Raw genomic sequence first — 13,767 nt, 5'->3', positions numbered from 1 at the left:
ACTATCTTGATTTTTTTGACAAATACAACATTTTGAAGCTGTTGATGGTGGATTTTCAACAAAGGTCAAAACCGTAAAATCATGATATTGCATGTTTCTGACACGGCTTCAGGAATCCATGTGACGATTCGTGTTTTACGAAGTATGATGCATATGTCGCTCGAAAGGCCTCTCCGGAGCGTTCGACACTGGGCATGACATCATAGTCTCTATGTAGAATAACGTAATTGGGAGGTTCTTCGTAAGATTGAGAGCTTAACGCCTTCAGGATATCGGTTACACTCACTGTTCCCTGACTACATAGAGGAATTCGCCTCTACATAGAAGAACGATTGGGAGGTTCTCCGTAAGATTGAGAGCAATAACGTCTTCAGGAGGCCGGTGACACTCATTGTTCCCTGACTATGTAGAGTGTCCGTGTATAGACTCAGGCGGTCCTCCATACATGAAATGTTGGGAGGAAAAAACGTCTTCGGGGCATTGGAAACACTCGCTGATTCACTGACTATACGCAAGAGATTAAATTCTATGTCATATTCACTCGACATCATCCCTTTGAAAACTATCAGAGCTGCAGGAATCACTCGACAAGAATCCACTCATGCTTGGTTTCAGTCAGAGACCATGAAGGGATCTCCAGGGATGCATACGGTTACATTGTTCTCAAGATAAAAGCTGATTCAACTTGGACGGAAACCAAATTTCACAAAATCAGAGAAGATCCAAGGTATGACATGATTCTTGGACGAACATGGATTCATGATGGAAAGGTAACTCCGACACCTTCAATTGCACATTTCTCTGTTGAGGAAAGCTCTGATTCAAAAGAAGATGAGGACGATTCATCGTTCGAACATCTGGAGAAAGTCGAAGCCTTGATGGAGCTCACACAAAAACCTGAGGAGAAAGCACACGATTTCTTCAAGAGGTTCCACAGTCAGGCAAGTCTTATTCCTCCTCATGTGCCTGTATTATCAACTTTCAAACATGCTACCATGGTCCGAGGACTCAATTATGCTCATAACTTGGCTGTCACCAAACGTTATGAATGGCTGGATTCGCCTCAACAATATTACACCAAGTGGTTAGATGCAGAGCCTCTACGGATCCAGCATCTCACAAACACGATCATTGCTAGAATGATGACCGATTTCGACAACCAATATTATGGGTACCTTCCTTGCATGAGTGTCCACACGTGCCGCAAAGAGCTTCTCAGACCTGGGATCCTAATGTAAGAGGAATCCCTAACCAGCATAAGATATTCAAGGCACGAGCAACCCAACCCAACAAATTTCATGAAGGAGATTTAGTTCTCAAAGCAGTTAAACTCAAAGAGCGTTCAAGGAGGAAGCCTAACTGGGAAGGGCCTTTCATGATCACCAAATCTGTGGTCGGTGGGTACTAAAAGTTGATCGACGTGGATGATAAAGCCATTATACCAATGATTCGTGAGAAATGTCTCAAAGCTTTTGAAGTCTAAGACATGGACATTTGAGGTATTGGAGTTCAAGACATGAACGTCCAAAACATCTGGATTTGGCATTTGGGATTTTCTTTCATTGTATTTTCAATCCCTCTAAAATTTTTGCAATACTTACATTCAGTATTTGAATTCAGCAATTATCAAAGTTCTTTTACTTAAAGAAAAAATCCATATCAAGTCCAAAAGAAAATCCTTAATCATTCACCTATCCAAAACCGATCAAAAACCAAAACCAAAATAAAACCTCACATCTCTCAGAAGTTGAAAGTTCAAGAGATCATGGAAAAGGAACTAAAGGAATCCATCAAAGTAATATTTCTTCTCCTTTGTAACTTTCAAGACTTGCAAAGCTTCCTTGGCCGACTCCAGCTCTTTCGTCAATCTAGCTACCTCCATCTGCTTCGTCACATCATCGCTTGTCGGAGGTACATTTTCCTTGATTGCTGATTTGATAGCTTCCATTCTTTCACGAAGCCATCCCACGTTGAATCCCAGATTCTCAGCATGATCCAGATTGTGCTCCCAATCAAAGAGTACACCTGGAGTTACGGTATTTCTGGCCCTGGTTCGGATGTCATCTATAACTCGCAAAAGAGCTTCTACCTGATTAGTGGAGAAATAACTCTTTTCTGGATTTGTGGCGACAAAAATGTGGCCATAACTCTCCCATATTTCTGTATACATGGCCGCATATGCACTGGGAACGCTGAATCCACCGAAAAATTCATGGTGTGGGAATGACTCACCAAACGGAGGAACAAGAACGACCCTTGCAGTAGGATACTTGTATAACACTATACGATTTTCAACAACTCCTACCGTTGATGGAATGGTTTCTCCCATCTCTAGAGCGAGCTATTCTACGACTATAAAAACCCCTTCTATATCCATTGAAGCAGCGGAGTCAATTTGGTCGATCACAGTTTCTTCCAAGACTGGCACGATTTCTTCTATCTTTGAAGTGGTGGAAATTGGAATCATCTCCTCCTCGACAAATTCAGTAGCAACATCCTCATGACTTTGAGGTGCAAAGATGTTAACATCTTCATTTGGATTCACCGTATTGCTCTAATCGTCGTCATTGGCTCTATCATTCCCAACTTCAATAATTGGCACTTATTATGAAGATTACATGGGATTAGAGCAATCCAAGCAAGGAAACTAAAAGCAATCGTAAACCTAAGGTGTAAGTAATCTAACATCATCAAGGTTCATTATTATGCATTCACAACATGATCAAATAAAGTGGAAGTCATGAAAACACGTTTTACGGCGGAGCTCATCCGAAGAGTTTTTCACTTCCCTGTATAAGACGATGAACTGGAAGCAATTGGTGACGAATATAAGGTTGAGTTATATACCATTATCTTCGTATGGATGTCCTCTATAATATGTCAAAATTTCATAGCATTTGGACAAATGAGCAAAAATATGTGGCCGAAACATCCAACCACATGCCAGCTGAGAAATTTCTGAAGGTCTCCTGGAAGTTCACTGTTTCGATAATTTCGGCCTCTAAAAGTTCTCAAAACCCAAAAATCTTCTTTGATAAAGCTTGGAAATTTCATGGCGATGAGGATTCATGGGTGGATCGCGAAAATCCGACATTGGATTAAGGATTCTCGCCTATTCATCAACAAATCAACAATATTATACTTCTATGAAGATAAAGAAGAGTGGATGCTTACTTGAGGAGTTTCTAAAGTGCTCGGAAGATTAGTTCGGTCGACATCAACGTTAGAAGCATTATTACTTTCTTGCGATCCTGATACTTGGGAACTCTCTTGCTCACTACCACTTGATGGAGGATGGACGGTATGACCGTGTTGATTCTCCGCAACAATGTCCTCCTGGATACATCCATGGTTATTATTAATCTTACTCAAGAAATATCATGATAGATTATGTGAAGAAATACTTGCATCGATTTCTTCATCACTGGATTCATGAGCCGCTTGCCCAGCAGCAGTAAATTGAAGATCGTCAATAATTGACGGAGCGAAATTCTGTAACGAAGTAATAAACATTTATTTCATGATCCTGGTTTCACGGATAAGAAGAAATCACGGGGAAGGAAGTTTCAGCATCTCACCAATGAAACTACTGGGGACTTTACAGTGTTGAACAATATCCTCTAAGGTGATGGTGAACTCTCCCCATCTACATACGAAAGTGTGAGTTGGAATGTACCAGCGAGCCATCAGAGCCACTATACCTCGCGCATCATGATAAATAAACAGGTCTCCAGATGCCTGAATAGCTCTTGTCACCTGTGCACGGTCCAGCATACCTCGAATGTGGGGAAAATTCAGTATATGTCTTGCCCATCCAGAGAACTTTTTTAAGGGTCGACGAGAAAGCTTAAATTCTATGATCGAGGCAGAAAATTGTCTCCGTTGAAGACAGAAACGAATAATTGCTAGAGGAGTCACCAATTTCTTCTAAGTAACACCCCTAGGATTTATCAGAAGACGAAATGCTGGGGACTGGAGACGTTTTTCATGACGAATATGCTGAATCACGAAGAAAGAAGCCTCAGTATTTGGAATGTTCTTGGTTCCGAGTGCTTCCTCCTCCCATTCTTCATCAACGGAGACCTCATCCATACTTGCATCGTCTCTGAAGGCATCATTATTCGGAGAATCAGGCATTCTTGCAAAATTGTTGCGACATCCACATTCAGATTTTGTTAACACAACAGAATCAAAGCATAATTAAGATGCTCACAATCACAAAATTGGTAATCCTCAACTCTTACCTATTTTACGATTTCACTAGACTTTAGTGATAACATGAAACTTCGAAAACTTGCTCACTCCTTAAAACCTGTGAAGACGAGCAAAACTTATCATTCTAGAGTCAACACTGACTTTTCACAAAATATGAACAGTTTACATGACTTCTTCGTGTGAACGTCCCATGATTTTATGTCACAAATTCATAAAATCATAGCATATAATTGTTTATCTCTAACAATTGCTCAAAATTTCTTTTTGATTTTTTATCAAAAAATTTTAAAAAAAAATTACGTGAGTTTCTTCTTAAAAAAAAACTTTATTTTTGCTCAAACGAGCATTTTTCTATGAGACGAGCATCTTTTCTATTTTTGAGAAAGTCCACATATTCCAAATAAAGTTTCAAAGGTTCACAAACAAAAGTTTTATTATAAGGTGGTATGCTCCAAAAATCTCTTTAATACCATGGGTTGTTGTTTATTGCTTTAAACTAGCGAAAGTACAAGCATTCCTAAAATATTTGGAACCTTGTGCTTTGAAAAATAAATTTTGTTTTCATGAAAACTTCATAAACAAGATTTTACCTTCTGCAATTAAACCTCATCTATTCACAATATATATATATATATATATATATATCTTTCATGCTAGGTATTTTTGCTCGTTTCTTAAACTATCAAACGAACGTGCATACATATTTCAAAAAACCTAATAAGATAAGGATTTCCTTTTTGGGGCCCGGACCCGTAAATCCTAAAACGACCAAAACTAGACCTTCGGTCGCTCAAATCAGCAGTGCCTCATCTCTCCGTGCTCACGGGATGACGCTCTATCACATTACCAGGGTCTCCACCCGAACATTTACTCGCATAGGCGTCATTAGAGTAAATTGGAGATTCTGAGAATGCCTTTGTAGACTGAGTTCAACCACTGATCTCTCGTCGACTGAAAATCACCATCTAGTGCTTACTGCGGAACATGATTGTCTCTCACTAAGCAGGGGACTTAATGTTGATAGTGGATTTTCAATAAAGGTCAAAACCTTAAAATCATGATACTGCATGTTTCTGACACGGCTTCAGGAATCCATGTGACGATTCGTGTTTTACGAAGTATGATGCATATGTCGCTCGAAAGGCCTTTCCGGAGCGTTCGACACCGGGCATGTCATCATAGCCTCTATGTAGAATAACGTAATTGGGCGGTTCTCCATAAGATTGAGAGATTAATGCCTTCAGGATGTCGGTGACACTCACTGTTCCCTGACTACATAGAGGAATTCGCCTCTACATGGAAGAACGATTGGGCGGTTCTCCGTAAGATTGAGAGAAATAACGCCTTCAGGAGGCCGGTGACACTCATTGTTCCCTGACTATGTAGAGTGTCCGTGTATAGACTCAGGCGGTCCTCCATACATGAAATGTTGAGAGGGAAAAACGTCTTCGGGACATTGGCAACACTCGCTGATTCACTGACTATACGCAAGAGATTAAATTCTATGTCATATTCACCACTAAATTCCTAGAATATAATCTATCTTATCTTGTTGCTCTTATTCCATGGTCAAACTCATGACTGGTTCTATGGAATGATAATAGACAAATATATTACTCCGATTTCATGGTCGAATCCACGGCTGATCTCATGAAATGGTAATAGATATTACTCTGATTTCATGGTTGAATCCACAGCTGATCTCATGAAATGGTAATATCACCACCTATCTTATTACTCCGATTTCATGGTCAAATCCACGATTCCATGAGACGGTAATAAAATTATCATTTTATTATTCCGAATTCATGGTCGAATCCACGGCAGATCCTATGGATGATAATAAAACTACTCAATTTTATTACTCGGTTTCATGAATGATTCTCCACTGAATTTCATAAATTAGTAATAAATACTCAACAACCGGGCATCTGTACCATCACTGAGTAAGCCCCACAAAAATGGTGCAAGTGTACTCGACAATGATGCACGACTGAGCACCCGGATGCACAAACGAGCATCCAAAAATATGGACAGATGAGGAATCCTAAGCAAAACAGGAGAAAACAACAAATAATAATAAAATAATAATAAAATAATAAAAGGCGCCCAAGGGGACGGGCCCACAAACCGGTCGGCCATGCCCTAGCAGTGGCCGGTCCCATGCCTCTTCCATTATTTTTCCCTATTTTGTAATTTTCATGAACTCATGAAAAACTCCTTCAATTTAGCAACTTTCCTTGTTTGTGCAAAACTCATGAATTCCCCATAACTTCATGGATTCATGAAAATATTATTATAAAATAGGGAAAGGTGTGCGGGACTGGGAAACCTAGCCGGACGGCCATGCCCGAGCCAGTCCCACACCTCACAATCCCTAGATTTTTATAATTATCATTCCCTAATCTCATGAAACTCCTCCGTTTCAACAAAAACTCATGGATTCTCCATAACTTCACGGATTCATGAAAAATAATAGTATAAAATAGAGAAAGGTGTGCGGGACCGGGCAACATAGCCGGACGGCCGTGCCCTAGCTGTGGCCGGTCCCACACCTTGCAATCCCTAGTCTTTTATAATTATTATTTTCCTCGATTCATGAAACTCCTTGGTTTGAGCAAAAATCATGATTTCGTCATAACTTCTCAAATTTTGCTCGAATCATGAAAAACCAAAAGCCAACATGGTCACACGACCGGTTAGACTCTCACGACAACTTTAAATGTTAAAATACTCTTATTTAAATATTTACAAAATATTGATCAATTGAGCATACATGCTCATTCCAACAAAAATCAAGAATTTCAGTCAAGATGAAACTCTTCTGAAAATTCACAATGTTGCTCGAACGCACATCAGAAAATACTGAAACTATCAGTACGGAGACACGGACACCACGGAAACACGTGCATGCCTTCATGACCGACCAGAGTCATCCCTAGGGCTTGCACAAAGCCGGTCCCACAAATTTTCATAATTCTGACCTAATTTGCTCAATTGCTCATATTAGGCCCAAACTCTCTCCAACCAACCTGGAGATTGCTTAAACGGCTAAAAAATGGTCATGTGATCACCAAGAGCCGGTCCCACACTCTCTTGGTCGGTCCCCACTTCTCCTACTTAGGTTTTATCACCTAATGTTGAATCCAGCAATATTTCAATAAATGATGAAACCGACATTTAATCATCATTCTTTCACCAACTCTGGAACTGAGAACCCTGGTGCATGCTCATTCGAGCACTGGGCACCACATGGACGCCCATCATCCCATGTGGTCGGTCCCTATATCACTCATGACCTATTTTCAGCGACCCATCAACTATGATCTGAAATTAGGGTTTCAAATAAAATGTTCAACGAATCATCATTCTGAGCAAGATTCAAGAACTAATGAATTTATATTGATTCAGCAACCAACGTCTGAATTAATCATATAATATTTGGTAATCTACCAATATTTTAATATTTTATTGGGTCACGTCACCAATAAATATTTCGTCGAATTGAGCATACTTACTCAATTGCTCAAATATTGATCCAGCTATCAATATTTAGTGAATTATCAGTAATTTTTCGAATTGAGCATACTTGCTCGATTGCACGATAAATTATCAACATTCAGTATTTTGTCGAATTGAGCAATACTTGCTGGGTTGCTCGTCAAATTCTCAATATTCATTAATTCGTCGAATCGAGCGATACTTGCTCTCGCTGGTCAGTAATTCATCACTGAATCTACAATACTGACACCATTTCAGAGAATTACATGTTCGATCCATGAATCGCTGAGCATTCACCACTTATGCTCGATTCAAAAAAACCTAGACTCATTGTCTAATCAGTCAACAACTGACTAATCAATACACGTCTGTCACTCAAACTCCACGATTCGTGAGACATTAATCACGTCTAATTGGGGGATAACAACTAGGCTTTTGGTATGGAGGCCTACAACACGTGGATTCATCTACAACGAGAAATGTGAGTAAGTTGTGTCAACGGTTGGAGGAGTTAGCAAAGTAGTGGGTAAATGATCAACCTAGTCTTTGCACGACCTGGAACTGGTTGTACGACGATCTCCCACTTTCCCACTCTTTCACTCAAGAAACCATCACACTTACAGGGATCAAGGTGTTCACAACTCTGAAAATATAAATAAGTCTCTGAATACATGATTGAAGAAGAACAGACAACGATTGATCACTAGTTATCAACTGTCTACGCAGAATTCCTCTAGAAAACTACTCTCAAGAATTCATCAATCCATCAGAATTTATTCGAACTCATCAGTTCACCACAAATTGAAGAAACCTTCAGCACACCCACAATCCTTGATCATCACTTATCCCACATAATTCTCAGCTTCCCTCCTACAGATCAACCCATCTCCCTCTTTGCGACCAAATTGACTCTGGAACGGCCATTGACTTGGTTTAGGCCGGAGTTATACAGATTGATATCTCGAATATATGCACTCCCTTTGCAGTGCATCTGTGTGAGGATTAACATTTCGCCCGGCTTAGGAGTCTCGACAACACGCTCGTCTCTTCATTTCCCAAAAACCGGCGACTCGTTTTCCCCCATCTACAGAAGTTAATGAGTAGCCTTTATCCACCAACTTCTCATCATCTGTATAAACACCTTGCTGAATCTTACAAACGTTGCTAGAAATTCTAGGATGTAAAAAAGTTTTCATATATGAGAAGGCCAATGCAATTTAGGTTCTTTGACTCTAATTTTCTCCACAACAGCAGCAGTAGTAAATACTTCTTTCACATCTCCACACCACACTACCATGTCTTTTCCTCCACTCACTGAAGGTAAAGGAAAAGGAAATATACCTTGCATATTATAAGGAATGTTACATTGACCATCAATCAGTAAATCTTGAACTTTCAGGTGTAAACAGGCTTGCACTGTGATATTGGATCCAAATATGTCAATTAAAGGACTATCTCCTATCCAAGTATCAAACCACACTGAAACATTTTTTCCATCACCAATACACCATCTCACATTATTTTTGAGTTCCATCCAAGCCCACTTTAATCCTGTCCATATAGAAGATAACTTCCATTGAGTGCACCATACACCATTTTTATCCTTATATTTTGTTGTAAATTTTTTTTCCCAATCTTCTTCTGAATTAAGTAATTTCCACATCATCTTCATCAAAAGTGCTTTATTAGTGACCATTAACCTTCTAATACCCAAGCCACCTTCATTATAGGAAGTACAAACATTACTCCACTTTAAAGTATCATATTTTATTTCCTCACTATCTTCAATCCATAAAAGATTTCTTATAATTCTCTCACAAATCTTGATGATAGAACTTGTCCATTTATAAACAGCCATAATATAAATTGGAATACTGCAGAGAACTGACTTGACAAGTAGTAACCTATCATGAAAGGATAGTAATCTGCCTTTCCATGCTGCTAAATAACTTTGCATCATCTCCACCATTGGCCAAACTGTGTTTCTTTTGACTCTCCCAGGTTTTAGTATAACACCTAAGTACTTATCTGGAAAATAAGTAAGCTCCATCTGCAACAATCTAGAAATTTGATATTTTCTTAGAGGAGAGCAACCATCCACAAAACAATTGCTTTTTTGTCTATTTATCAACTGGCCTGGACTATCTTGGTAGCACTTGAGTAACCTGAGAAGAGATTCTGAACTTTTTTTTGAACCATTGCTGAAGATGAAAACATCATATGCAAAGAACAGATGAGTAGGATAAATCCCTTTTCTAACTACCATTGGCTGAAGTTATCTTGATTCAACAAGTTTTGTTAATCCTCTACTTAACACCTCCTCCATCAAAACAAACAAATGGGAGAAAAGGGATCACCTTGCTTCAATCCTCTTTCCATTGAGAAAAATCCTTCTGGACCACCATTGACCATAACAGATACTTTGGCTGAAGAGAACAAGACATGAAGCTAAGCACACCATGATTCAGAAAAACCATATTTTTTAAGAACTTGAAATAGAAAACTCCAGTTTACAGATTCATAAGCTTGTGAAATATCAAGCTTCAGGCCAACATTTCCACCTCTTCTCTTATGTCTCATTTCATTGACTAATTCTGAAGCCAACATCACCTATTCATGAATATTTCTACCTTTTATATATGTTTCTTATTGAGATGATACTAATTTACCCATCAAACCACTCATTCATGTTGATAAAATTTTAGTGAATACTTTGAAACTGAAATTACTTAGACCAATTGGTCTAAACTGATTTGGTTTATTAGCATTTTGAGTCTTGGGAAACAATACCAAAAAATTTGAGTTGAGGCCTCTTGGTATGTATTTTCTCCTCCAACAGTACTGTATAGCTTCCACAAAGTCTTTGTTGATGATTTCCAAGCAAGATTTGTAAAAAATACCTGAATAACTATCAAGACCTGGTGCTCCATCTGCATTCATTTCCCACACTGCTTTCTTAATTTCATCTGGACTTGGAACACTTTCAAGCATATTTTGGTCTTCTTCTGTTACTAATTGAGGAATTACATCTAATAATGACTCATTGATGTTGACTTCTTGATACTGGAACCTTTTCTGAAAGAATTCAACTAGAATATCAGCAATTTTTTCTTGATCAACTACCAAATTCCCTTCATTATCCTCCAATTCACATATCATATTTCTTGTTTGTCTTACTTTAATATTTGTATGGAAAAAATTAGTGTTTGCAGAGAATTTTTTTACCCATTGATTTCTTGATTTTTGCTTCATCATGATACTATGTTGAACCTCATTTGAATTCAGTTCATTCTGAGCCATTACAAGATCATGGAGAGCAAGTTCATCTTGAGGATTATTATCTGAAGCTAACATTTTCTATTTAACCAAAACTTCTGCCTCTTGAATTTTAACTTGTATATTACCAAAGATTTTCCAATTCCATTCCTTTAAAATTACTTTTAACCTCTTAAGCTTTTGCATAAACACATAAGTTGGATCTCCTTGTATTGGTTCAGCCCAACTATCTTCAACAATCTTCATAAAACCAGGATGCTCCAACCACATTTTCTGAAATCTTAGAGGGACATTTTTTGGCTTAGGAACATTAGCACATCCTCCCAGTAAGGGTGAATGATGTGACACCACTCTAATACCCACTTTATAACCCCAATATCCATACATTTGTAACCACCCCAAGTTAAAGAAAGTTCTATCCAGATTGCATAAAATTCTTTTACTACCATGCTGGCAATTTGACCATGAAAAATCTAATCCAACTTTAGGATCTTGTATGAGTTCACAAGCATTTATACACTCATTGAAGTCCAACATTGATCTTCTTGAAGGAGAATTGCCACCAACTTTTTCTTCCATTGTAAGAACAACATTAAAGTCACCAATGATTAACCAAGGTTTGTTTAAATCACTAATCAATCGCATCTCATACCACAAAAATCTTCTCTGCACTACTTTAACATGAGTATGAACTCCAGATACAAGCACATTACCCACTTCAACTGTAATCATTTGACTTGTTACTGAGACAACTGAAGGAGTTACTACAGAATTACTCCAAAACAACCATATATTACTTTTGTGATTAACTGAAGCATTATGAATTACCATACTCTGCATACCAGGCAGATTTAGTTTACTACAAAAAGAAGAAGAACATTTTATTTTTGGTTCTGCAACCCATATTAATGTTGGGTTGAATTGCTTAACTAAATTATACAATTGTTGATGGGACCTAGCTCTTCTAAGACCCCTTAAATTCCAATAAAGTACTTTCATGGTTTTTGTTGGAGGTTTGTACCTCCTTTTCCAATATTTCTTCTAAAATTATATTTAACTGGTGCTTGTATTGAAGAAGTATCAATGGAAATATTCTTAATATTTGGATTGTTATTATTTGCTACATTTACTGAAGGTGTTGTCTTCTTTGTCCCAGAGCATTTACCACTAAAGTCCATGAAGTAAATTGTATTGGTTCTGTAGTGACCTTTCCTGATCCATCATCCACAAACTTTAAATTCACTCTTTTTTAGCTCAGTTACATCTGCTATTTGAATAAGCTTATGAGGTTCTATGTCAGCCATAATTTCTTCATTAATACTCACTTCATCTTCTTCTCTATTCTCAATTTGGCTGAGAGTATTAAATCTACCACTATTCAAGTGAACTACTACAGAAGTAGTTTGAATCGGAGGAGTTATTATATTTGAAACTACTGAATCTTCCACTAATGGATTTAGAACAGAATTAGAAGTACTCACTTGCACCACCTCCTTATTGTTACAATTAGCAACATCTTCATTATTATTGCATATATCAAAAGGAATATGTGGAGTTTTAGGACCTTGCTGCTGAATAGAAGCATTACCATTTTTAGGAGATTGCTGATGATTAGAAGTATTACTTGTCTTGCTAGTGATATGATTATGACCTTCACCCGTGGATTGATTTCTGCTTTTTTCCACTCTGCATTCAGTGACCAAATGTGCTAAAATTTTACAGTTTGAATAGAACTTTGGAAAATCTGGAATTGAAATGTCTTGAAAGAAACCTCCATATTTTGTGCCAATCCATATTTTTTTTGGTATAGATTTAGCAAAATCTACTTCAACCAAGACATTAGCATAATAACCTACTCACATTTTTCTGTTGCAGCATCAAGTTTCACAGGATTACCAAATTCCTTACAAATTTTAAACAGTATTTTCTTACCCAAACCATAGCTCTAGAAGTTCTTTGACTTTGTGGCCGAAAATTATAGATCCAATTTCTTATTTGAAGTATTTGATTTGTAACCTCACATGTTCCTTCCTCGATATACTGACGATCTATTGCGTTATCTAATTTGATTGTGAAAAAACCCCTTCCCAGTGGAATAAGTTTACAGTCACCTTCAAGATTCCATTGTCGTCTAAGAATGATAGCAGCGTCGACAAACTTAAGTTGTTGTAAATTTAATATCCCAATCAGAGAAAATATCCAAGGATTTAAGCTTTCTTCAAATAAATCATCTGGCAATTCTTTGGACGGAATTTTTTGATAATTGTTTTCATTACTAGATATAGCGATATTGACCTTATTTTTTTCAATTTCAGTGGTTTTAGGACAAGAATCCATGAAACCACCTGAATTAAACCCTAAGAAACATGAAATAATTGATTACTCAATACAACTGATTGAATTTTCCACCTGAAATTTAATGAATCTGAACACTGAAAACGAATAAAGAGAAGAAAAAAATCACCGAGTTGATCGCCCGAGTTGCAGAGTGTAACTCGCCCGATTCAGTCGACGAGTCTATCTCTCTCATATAAAAGATAACCTCTTGCTATGTTCACAAACATATTGGGGAAGATTGATCAAAACTGTAACTAGGGTTTTTCATATTTTCGCAAATATGAGAAAGAGGAAATCAAGGGAAGAAAACTCTGAAACAAACAAACTGGATTTAAATCCATTTATTCCTGCTGGAGATATTGAGAAAATCAAGTATCCTCACTTGATCAAAGGGAAGCATGATCTTTCAAATTTTGTAGATAACACATGTTTTGAAAG

At 37.7% G+C, this 13,767-nt stretch overlaps 1 protein-coding gene across 1 annotated transcript; it reads right to left on the bottom strand.

Moving 5' to 3' along the window:
- Window positions 1-11,073: 11,073 nt before the first annotated feature.
- LOC113350699 lies at window positions 11,074-13,329 on the bottom strand. Its single transcript, XM_026594830.1, has 3 exons — window positions 13,014-13,329; window positions 12,225-12,844; window positions 11,074-11,826 (listed from the first exon to the last, which is right to left on the bottom strand). The coding sequence occupies exons 1-3, from the start codon at window positions 13,327-13,329 to the stop codon at window positions 11,074-11,076; spliced, it is 1,689 nt and encodes a 562-aa protein (XP_026450615.1).
- Window positions 13,330-13,767: the final 438 nt, after the last annotated feature.

This window comes from Papaver somniferum, chromosome 2 (assembly GCF_003573695.1).
Source record: "Papaver somniferum cultivar HN1 chromosome 2, ASM357369v1, whole genome shotgun sequence".
Classification (NCBI taxonomy): Eukaryota; Viridiplantae; Streptophyta; class Magnoliopsida; order Ranunculales; family Papaveraceae; genus Papaver; species Papaver somniferum.
Note: the sequence above shows the minus strand (reverse complement) of the source record. Positions and strands in the feature narration are given on the sequence as shown.